The 10,952-nt window shown below is 42.0% G+C and overlaps 1 protein-coding gene across 1 annotated transcript; it reads right to left on the bottom strand.

The window, feature by feature from the left end:
* Positions 1–8,725: 8,725 nt before the first annotated feature.
* On the bottom strand, positions 8,726–9,549 carry LOC139070511 (uncharacterized; the record flags this gene model as incomplete). Its single annotated transcript, XM_070552857.1, is given in 1 exon segment — positions 8,726–9,549. A coding segment is annotated over 1 exon segment (789 nt), but the record flags the coding sequence as incomplete, so codon positions are not given.
* Between the last annotated feature and the right edge of the window lie 1,403 nt (positions 9,550–10,952).

Below are 10,952 nucleotides of genomic sequence, written 5' to 3'. Positions count from 1 at the left end.
TTTGTCTTGGTGGACACATGTCATACAAATAGCCTAGTCAGCTGTTCAGGGACAAAAAAAAAGAAGGCCAAAGTCTAAAGAAAATCACTGAAGTACCTTCAGAAAGACTGGAGAGCTCATGATCAGTCTTCTCTCATGAGGTTGCAACTATTTCAGCAGCTAGATTTGTTCCTGGGTCAAAGAGATGGGAACACGTCACTCTGTCCTGGCTTCGGGTGGCTCCAGATCCATGGTGCCGGTCTACAAGGCTCTCGCCAGGATAGCACCTTTGTGCGTCTCAGTTCTGCTATCTAAACACCAGATCGCTTCCATCAGCCAATCACCATCGTTGTGGTTCCAGGGACAAAACAGAAGACCGGGGTAAGCGTTCTTTCTGGGTTTTTGCCCCAAAACTCTGGATTCAACTTAGCTCCTTCAATACAATCCTTCATTTATTCTAAACAATGGCTTTGCTTTTATTTATTTGTTTGTTTCATAGAGTTAAACAAAAAAAGTCTCTGCTTGGACAGACGGTGCTTACCTTTACTATTTTTGCTCTCTTTTAACCACCTTAAATTACACTATTTTATTTATTTATTTAGAAGAGGGATCTATATCATCCATAAAAATAATTATTTGTAAGAGGTGAGTAGCATAAGCAGCAGGCTGAAGATCCTACCCCTTTCTAACCTGGGATGATACAGCTCTTCTCCGCTGCTGCTGCAGGAACCTTCTCCCCCACCTCCTGCTCTCTGACCTGCAGCTCTCTAACTCAAAAAAGCCTCAAATATCTAATATCCAATATCTAATAACCTCCAATCCGACCCCTCAGCTGAGTGTCAAATAGGGAGGCATTGGGTCTTTGGTATGACTCGACCGTGGACCCCGATCTCCCAGTCCCATAGCAGGCACTCAACCACAAGGTCACTAAGAAATAAATATTAACAACAACAATACTACCAGTAGTAGTACTGCAAACTGTACTTGGTAGCATGTTGCTTACATGAAAAGCTCTGTGGATTGCAGGAGCCAAAAACTTACCAGGCACTCCTTTTATCAGGTTTTCTTGGTCTTCACGATACAGCAGATATAAAAAAGAGTCACCGCTTTGAAAGACTTCAGTCTTTTTGCTTTACAGCCTTAAATGGAAATACTAACAAAACTATATTTTTCCAGCCATCCTTATGCAAAGGAACTCACAATGCCAAACAAAAAATATCTAAATGATAATTCAGAACATGTTTCAAAAATAAACAAGAGATGCTTAATAAAAGGAACCCCCGCCCCGCCCACCAAAGTGCAGTTCTAGGAACAGCTAAGGCTACGTTCACACTGCAGGCAAAAGCACATCATATCCGCTTTTCCCTCACATGCGAGCCATATCTGATGTTTTTTCCTGACGGATCTGATTTTTTCAAATGCGATCCGTGTCACTTGAATGCGTAGAACAAATTCTGACACATATCTGAGGTTTTTGAATGTCTGAACAATCATGTTGCACTAAATCAGTCTCCTTTGTCACGGGGTCGGTGGAGGTGATCGTCGTGTGTGGACGTTTAGGAGTCTGTCTGGCATCCTGTTAAGTTTAGGAATTAAAAATACAGGAGAGCAGGAGAACGGGAGGTGGAGGCCTCACCGGTCTCCGTCTCTGTGACGGGAGGGAGAGTGTCCAGGGGAGGGGGAATTTCCATGAATCAATTAACACCGGAACATTCCGGTGAATAATAATTCAGGGAGATGGCGGAACAAGGAGTAAAATAGTTTACAGTTTCTAAAACAGTTTCCAGCCCAAAGCGGAAGAATTAACAGATTCTTAATCCTGATTCTGTGGATAAACTGTCAGTGAAAACTTTCACATCACATCTCCGCTGACTTCTTGTCTTCTGCACATGCCGGTCGCTATGGGGCCGTGGAGCTTTCACACTGGAGAGAGTTTGATGTTGCATTTCAGTCATAGTGTGAACAGCCATGGTTACTTTCCACCTGTGATAATTTAATCCAAGTGATTAGTGGAGCATACAGAAGCAACTGACTACGGGTGGGAAACCATTTTCAGAAGACCACAGGGACAGAGCTGAGGACAGACATAAGGCAGGAGATGGATACATAAAACTCTCAAAGGCCTTGTTACTCCCAAGGAACAGAGTAACGTCTATAATAAAGATGTGATGGAGTGTTTGGTACTCCCCCAACTGGAAGGAAGAGCAAGGAGGGAACTGGTACTCCCCTACTTCCTACTCTGCATGCTACTTTAAAGTCCTGAACAAATTGTTCTCTGGTGTTTCTTACGGGAACAGAAGCAGCAGCAGATTCAGGCTGACATGGTGGATCACCAGTCTGTTGTTTGCTGGTGATTATCAAACCCACTCATGTTCTATTTCTGCCACGCAGTAACCTTTAGAATCATAGTTTATCTTTCAAACACACACGGCTTCTGCTGCAAGCAGCGGAGTTTCCTCCTGGCAATATACGGGGTAATTTGTTTGTCACATGTCCAACGTCTTTTTAGTGAGTGCACAATCATTTGTACCGCAGCTATTCCTGTGCTACTTGTAGAGCCGGTGCATCGATGTCAGAGGAAGCTTCATATGGTTGAAAACGGCTTAAATGCATTCTGAGTAGGAGACAGAAAACAGAGGCAATACACACTTAATGTGTGTGTGTGTGTGTGTGTGTGTGTGTGTGTGTGTGTGTGTGTGTGTGTGCGTACATCTCTTTTTACCTAATTCTCATATGTTTTCACAGGCTGCTGAAAGAGTGAAGCTCATCTGACAAACAACAGGTAACGAGGGTTTGGAACCGGAGGACATTTAAACACACACACACACACACACACACACACACACACACACACACACACACACACACATACACACACACACACACACACACACACACACACACACACACACACACACACACACACACACACACACACAGTAGTTTTTCTACGGCTTGTTATTGGTTGGAATAGAAAATTCAAGACTTAGTCCACCATCTAGTACCTCAGGAGGGGAAAGCAGTATGCTACCAACACTGCTTACAGTGGGGGCGGTGTGCTGCTGACCTCAACTCAGGAAGTAGTGCATCAGTGGGTGTAGTACTTCAAAGACCTCCTCAATCCCCCCCACCAGCACGTCTTCCAGTGAGGAAGCAGAGTCTGGGACTTTAGGTTGGGCCCCACAATCTCTGGTGATGAGGTCACTGAGGTGGTCAAAAAGCTCCTTGGTAGGAAGACCCCATCATTTTTTAAGGCTCTGAATGTTGTGGGGCTGTGCTGTTTGATGCAGCTATGCAATGCTGTGTGTCTATCGGGGGCAGTTCTACTGGATTGGCAGACCAGGGTGGTGGCGTGGTGTGTTCGAACTAAAGGGGATTGCACTCCTCAACCTCCCTGGTAAGGTCTATTCAGAGGTGCTGGAGAGGAGGGTCCATCAGACAGTCGAACCTTGGATTCAGGAGGAGCAATGTGGTTTTCATCCTGACCATGGAACACTGGATCAGCTCAATACCCTTATGGGATCCTGGAGGCTGTGTTATGTGGATTTGGAGAAGGTGTTCGACCACATCCCTGAGGGACCCTGTGGGGGGCACCCAGGGAATATAGGGTACCAGACCCTCTGATACGGGCTGATAGGCCACTGTATGACCGGTGTCAGAGCTTGGTCCGCATTGCTGGCAGTAAGTCGAACTTGTTTCCGGTGAGAGTTGGACTCTCCTTTGTCAACGATTCGGTTCATAACTTTTGTGGACAGGATTTCTAGGTGCAGCCAAGGTTTTTGAGGCGTTCGCCCAGTTGATCTATGTTCTAATCTATGGTCACAAGGTTTGAGCAGTGACTAAAAGAACAAGCGGCCAAAATGAGTTTTCTCCGCAGGATATCTGGGCTCTCCCTTTGACATATTGTGAGATGCTCGGTCATCCGGGAGGGGCTCGGAGTAGATCCGCTGCTCCTCCACATCGAGAGGAGCCAGTTAAGATGGCTCGGGTGTTTGGTTAGATTGCCTCCTGGATGCCTCCCTGAAGAGGTTTTCCAGGCACATTCAACACTGAGGAAATCCAAAGGAAGACCCAGGACCAGAGGTGGCTTGTCCATAGGGCGCGCTAGGGCGTCGTCCCTCCAGTCTCGCAGGAAGAAGAAAATAGGAATCACAAAATATGAAAACTAAATGAAGCAATCTTTACATCATACAGACTATGATGCTGTGTTTAATCTGCATTTAAGTGTAAAAATTTTATTTACACTTTAACACTACAGAATCCTCTTGTGACGTATTTCCTGTTACTTTTGTTACCATACACTAACTGGCACATGTGCGCTTTGCTATTATCGGTCTGGTGTGATGCATAAAAAGGGTGATTTGACACATAAGAGACTAATATTTAATGAGTATTTTTATATTATTTATTTCTGCCTGCTTGAATTTTGCTGTTGGTTTAAAAACCAGGAATGTGACTCGAAATTACAATTGTTTTTAAACATAATTGTTTTTTCTTCAGATAAACAGTCATTATTTTTATTTACCTGTAACCATAATTTTGTAAGGAAGCAGATGGATAAGAAACATGTTAATACTACCTAATAATACCTTCTCATAACAGGTCATGGAAATCTCGACTGGCATTTTCGAACATAATTTTTATGAAGCAGTCGACCATTAATATTGTTTAGTAAATATTCAATTCAATTCCATTCAAGTTTATTTATAAAGCGCCAAATCACGACAAGAGTCGTCTCAAGGCACTTCACATAATAAACATTCCAATACAGGTCAATTCATTAAGCCAATCAGAAAAAAAAGTTTCCTATATGAGGAACCCAGCAAATTGCATCAAGTCACTGACTAGTGTCAGTGACTATACAGCAATCCTCATACTAAGCAAGCATGCAGCAACAGTGGAGAAGAAAACTCCCTTTTAACAGGAAGAAACCTCCAGAGGATCCTGGCTCAGTATAAGCAGCCATCCTCCACGACTCACTGGGGATCAAGAAGACAGAGCAGACACACACACACGCGCACACACACACACACACACACACACACACACACACACACACACACACACACACACACACACACACACACACACACACACACACACACACACACAAACCAAGTAGTGTTTCTGTGGTTACATTGTGATTTATTAGTAAATATTCTATTTAGTAAGAGATAAACTTTATTGTATTTATCCTAGTGAATCTATAATTAAACAGGTAAACTAGTAGTAGCACATTCAATGTCAAGGAAAGTAAAGTGTTATTATCAGGAGAGGGAGAATGATTAAATGGTTAGCAACAATGTTCAAGACGATTGCCCCCTCCATGAGGCCACCACAGCTCAGCAGAACATCATTGTAGCTTCTTCTGGGCATAAAAACACTTAGAGAAAAAATAAAGTTAACAGCTGAAATTGCAGGAAATAATATAGTTAAAGAGCAGATTGTAGATGAAAGTATTAGAGTGTGAAAAGTGGTCAGTGTGTCCTCCAGCAATCTAAGCCAATAGCAGCATAACTACAGAGATAGCTCTGGATAACCTAGTTAGGCATGTTGGAGGCAGGACAAGGGAGAGTCGTCTTTACCGACTGCACACTGCACAACCCCTCTACTCTCCCACTAGTTCAGATCTAGGCTAACATCAGATTTTAACCATAGGCCCTATAAAATAAAAACTGTTTAAAGCCTAGTCTTAAAAGTAGACAAGGTGTCTACCTCACAGACTAAAGCTGTTGTTTCCACAAAAGAGGAGCCTGATAGCTAAAAGATCTGTCTCCCATCCTTTTTTAGATGTTCTGGGAACCACCAGTAAACCTGCAGTCTGAGAGCGAAGTGCTCGGTTAGGAACATATGGAACAATTAGATCACTGATGGATGACGGAGATTGATTGTTAAAAGCTTTCTATGTGAGAAGGAGGATCTTAAAATCTATTCTGAATTTAACAGGCAGCCAATGTAGGGAAGCTAAGACAGGAGAGATGTGATCTCTCTTTTTAATTCTCATCAGAACTCTAGCTGCAGCATTGTGGACAAGCTGAAGACTTTTAACTACATTCTGTGGACTTCCTGAATTACAGTAATCCAGTCTTGATGTAATAAATGCATGAACTAATTTTTCAGCATCACTCCTGGAAAGGATGCATCTAATCTTAGCAATATTCCGAAGGTGGAAAAAGGAAATTCTACAAACCTGTTTAACGTGGGATTTGAATGACATGTTCTGCTCAAAGAAAACACCAAGGTTCCTGACTTTGTTCTCGGAGACTAATTTAACGACATTCAGGTCAGGTGATTGACTAAGCAATTTCCTTTTCTGAATTTCTGGTCCAAAGATGAGAACTTCAGTCTTGTCTTGATTTAAAAACAAAAAGTTTTCAGTCATCTAATTTTTTATGTCTTCAAGACAAACCTGTAATCTAACTAACCGATTAGGTTCATCAGGGTTAATGGATAGATATAACTGAGTATCGTCAGCATAACAGTGGAAGTTTATCCCATGCTGTCTAATGATTTTACCAATTGGGAGCATGTATATAGTAAAATGAATGGTCCAAGCACTGAACCCTGTGGTACTCCATAAGTAACCCTGGAGTGTGAAGAAGATTTGTCATGTACGTTTACAAAATGATATCTGTCAAACAGGTAGGATTTAAACCAGCCTAGCACTGTTCCTTTGATCCCTACAACATGTTCAAGTCTTTCTAAAAGAACCTTGTGATCAACTGTGTCAAAAGCAGTGCTGAGATCTAACAAGACTAGAACAGACACAAGATTCTTATCTGAGGTCATGAGAATATCATTTGTAACTTTCACTAATGCAGTTTCAGTGCTGTGATGCTCTCTATAACCAGACGGAAATTCCTCAAACAGATCAATAATGTTTAAATGCTCACATACTTTGATGGCCTGTATTTTCTCAAGGACTTTGGATAAAAATGGAAGGTTCGATATTGGTCTATAACTCATTGGGTCATCTGGATCCAGAGAAGGCTTCTTAAGTGAAGGTTTAATTACAGCCACCTTAAAATCCTGTGGTACATACCCATTTACCAAGGATAGATTGATTATATCTAGAATGGCGGCAGTAACCAAAAGAAATGCATCTTCAAATAATTTGGTTGGGATTGGATCTAAAATACAAGTTGAAGGTTTAGATGAAGCTAATAATTTTGATAACTCTGAAAGCTCAACTGGATCAAAATGGTTCAAATACAGATGAGGTTCTACAGTTACCTCTGATGCTGCCTCACTTACTGAGGAAGAAGAAATCGCATTAGGGAGGATGCTAATGACTTTGTTACTAATATAATTAATTTTACTCGTGAAAAATCCCATAAAGTCATTGCTGCTGAGGGCTAAGGGAATAGATGGTTCAGAGCTACAATTCTGTGTAAGTTTAGCAACTGTACTGAAAATAAATTTTGGATTATTTTTATTCTCTTCAATTAGCGATGAAAAATAAGCAGTTCTAGCTTGTTGAAGCTTATTTTTATAAAGCACAAGACTATTTTCCAGGATAGGTAGGACTCCTCCTGGTGTGTAGAGCGCCATGTTCTCTCCAATTTTCTAGAGTTTCGTTTTAAGGCTCGTAAATGAGAATTAAACCAGGGAGCCAACTTCCTGTGCCTAACTACCTTCTTTTTTAAAAGGGCAACATCATCTAATGCCACATGTAAAGAGGAATTAACATGATGACCTAAGACATCAATTCGTGAGGGGCTAGAACTGAAAATATTGCCCTCTGCTGCATGCCTCTGAGATGCTGAGGACAGTAAAGATGGAGCAGTTGATTTAAAAGATGCACCAGCATTGTCAGATAGAGACTGACTATAGTGAAATGCACATTCATGTCTCGAGAACTGTTATAAAAAACTCAAAGATTATCAAAAAGTGGTCTGAGAGGACTGGATTATGTGGAAAGATTGTTATTTCCTCACAGTCTTTGCCATAAGTCAGCACAAGGTCTAATGTTTGATGGTAGGAGTGGGTGGATCTATGTATTATTTGGGTAAAACCAATTGATATTACTAAAGGCTACATTGAGGCTATCATTATCAGTTTCCACATGAATGTTAAAATCCCCCACTACAATGACCTAATCAGTATTTAGCACCAAATCAGATAAAAAAAAATCAGAGATCTGATCCAAAAACTCAGAGTAAAGGCCTGGTGGACAATATAAAACTACAAACAAGAGTGGTTTTACAGTTTTGCAATCTGGATTAGGAAAACAATGAATAAGATGTTCGAATGAACTGTAGCTATTAATTGCTAAGGGACTGATAAATAAGTCCAAATGAAAAGTGGTTGCCACTCCTCCTCCTCGCCCTGCACTTCGAGCAATATGATGATTTAAATAATTTGAAGGAGTCGACTCATTTAAACTACCATAGTCCTCTTGCTGCAGTCAGGATTCTGTGAGAGAGAGCAAAGAGATCTGATTATCACAAATCAAGTCATTAACTAACAAAGTCTTAGAAAAAATGGATCTAATGTTCAACAACCCACATTTATTTTTTCTAGTTTTCTGCTCAGTTGAATTTGTTCTAATATTTATGAGATTTCCATGATTTGCTTTATTAAGCCTGATATTTAATCTGTCTGATTTTGGTTGTGGGCAGAACACTGTCTCTATGGGGTAGTGGGTGGGTAACAGTACAGAAGCTGCAGAGGGGTGTGTTAAACTACGACTCTGCTTCCTGGTCTGGACCCTGGGATGTCATGGAGGACTAATAAAACTGGCCATGTTCCTAGAAAGAAGAGGTGCTCCATCCAAAGAGGGATGGATGCCGTCTCTTCACATCAGACCAGGTTTTCCTCAAAAAGTTTTCCAATTATCAATGTAGCCCACGTTGTTTTCAGGACACCACCTAGACAGCCAGCGGTTGAAGGACAGCATGCGGCTAAACATGTCGTCACTGGTCCGATCGGGTAGGGGGCCAGAGAAAATTACGGAGTCAGAAATTATTTTAGCAAACTTACACTCTGAAGCAACATTAATTTCAGTGACCTCCGATTGGCGTAACCGGGTGTTGTTACCGCCAGCGTGAATAACAATCTTACTGTATTTACGCTTATCCTTAGCCAGCAGTTTCAGGTAAGATTTAATGTCGCCCACTCTGGCCCCAGGTAAACATTTACCTATGGTTGCTGGAGTCTCTAATGCTACATTTCTGACTATGGAGCTGCCAATGATCAGAGTCGGCTTATCAGTGGGTACGTCACTGAGCGGGTAAAATCTGTTAGAGACATGGATGGGTTGGTGGTGTCCCACGGGCTGGGTTCTATGCTTCCTGCGTACCGTCACCCAGCCGGCCTGAGGTCCCGGCTGCTCGGGTTCTGCTAGAGGACCGCTACGGGGTGGTTCTGAGCTAGTTAGCCCCGCACTAGCTAAGTAGCTACGGCTATCTACGGACTTTTCAACAGCGCGGAGCCGGGCCTCCAATTCCGACACCCTCGCCTCCAAAGCTCCAAAAATGCTACATTTATTACAGGTACCATTATCACTAAAGGAGGCAGAGGAGTAATTAAACATCTGACACAGAGAGCAATATATAGGAGACGGAGAAGCAGAGACAGAGGTAGCCATAGCCGTGCTGAGGCTAAGCTAACTGGACGAGCAAACTGTTCAACACCAAATAAACTGCGTGTAAACTCAAATGGTTCCCTAAAAGCTAGGTGGAACAACAGAAAATGTGTGTTTTAGCATGCTTATGTGCTACAATAACTCTGAGATATCCTAGTACAGAGAAATTGAATTAATTTTAGCGAGCCACAAACACCGAACAGCTACATGTAGTGCAACACTGAAAACAGGAAACGCCTTATCGCAGATACTGCCACCTACAGGACACATTTAAACACGGTATCAGCCTGACTGCTTGTGACTGTCTTGATTTATGCAGCATTAGGCTGTATAGTGGTGGCAATAAACTACACAACAGCAAAACCAAATAAGAAAAATACTAAATCTAACATTTTGCTTCACTTTTACAAAACCATTAAGTCAGAAAGGTGAGAGATTCAGAATCCAAACCAGGAAAAGGAGCCTGAACATGAAATTATCAAGTTCATTATCTCTGAGGAACATTTGAATATTCATTATGTAAGTAGAACAACTTGTGTTTATGTTCAGCATCTCTAATTTCCCTCTGGGATTAACAAAGTCTCTTTGAATTTGATTGAATCAACAGTTGTAAGAATCTGAGCTCATAGTGTCAACACATGACATAATCTGAACCAATCTGCACAGAGCTGATCCCCGTCCTAGCAGGGAAACCAGTGTGGCGTCGCAGAGACAGCGCCTGATTTATCTTGCACCACCACTCCCCAGTCCTTCTCCTCTATCCCATTGATTAGCATGATTAACTCTCATCAGCCCAAATCAACAGCAGCCCCCACCCCACAAGGGGGAAGAAGCTCATCAGACATTACTAATCAAGTACAGCTTGATGCCAGTTTTCAGCCAATCACTGGTGGCCTCTGGCATTGTGAATAAATAAGGCTTATTTGATCAGTCAAAAATTTTAATCAGACATTTGAACTGCTGCAGTTTTTCAGCTGTTGTGACAGGTTTTGCTTTTGCTGATGAAGGTCAAGAGGAGGTCAGGGTGACTGCGGTGTAACACCCTGCAGGTCACAGTGTAGGTTCAATAAACATTCAAAAGTGCACAAGTAGTTGCAGCGCAGGGGATAGAGGAGTTGTCATAATTAAACTGCCCCACTGTCAAACAATGTCCCTTAGGTTTTAAAAACTGTTTTAACCACCTATAACATGTTAAACCCAAGCCCCCACAATTCAGGTCTGGAAGTGAGGCCAATGCGGAAGTGAAATACATTGCAGTTCCACACTCATCCGCTGGGGGCTGGTGTCAGAAGCGAGCAAATCCTCATTGACTCCCATGTTAAAACTATCAATTTCACAGCAGAAATAAACATGTTCACAGCCTGGTTCCAAAACATGTTTTAGGTTT

Source organism: Nothobranchius furzeri, chromosome 7, assembly GCF_043380555.1.
Source record: "Nothobranchius furzeri strain GRZ-AD chromosome 7, NfurGRZ-RIMD1, whole genome shotgun sequence".
NCBI classification, from domain to species: Eukaryota; Metazoa; Chordata; class Actinopteri; order Cyprinodontiformes; family Nothobranchiidae; genus Nothobranchius; species Nothobranchius furzeri.
The sequence above is the reverse complement of the archived record's forward strand: the minus strand, read 5'-3'. Positions and strand labels throughout refer to the sequence as shown.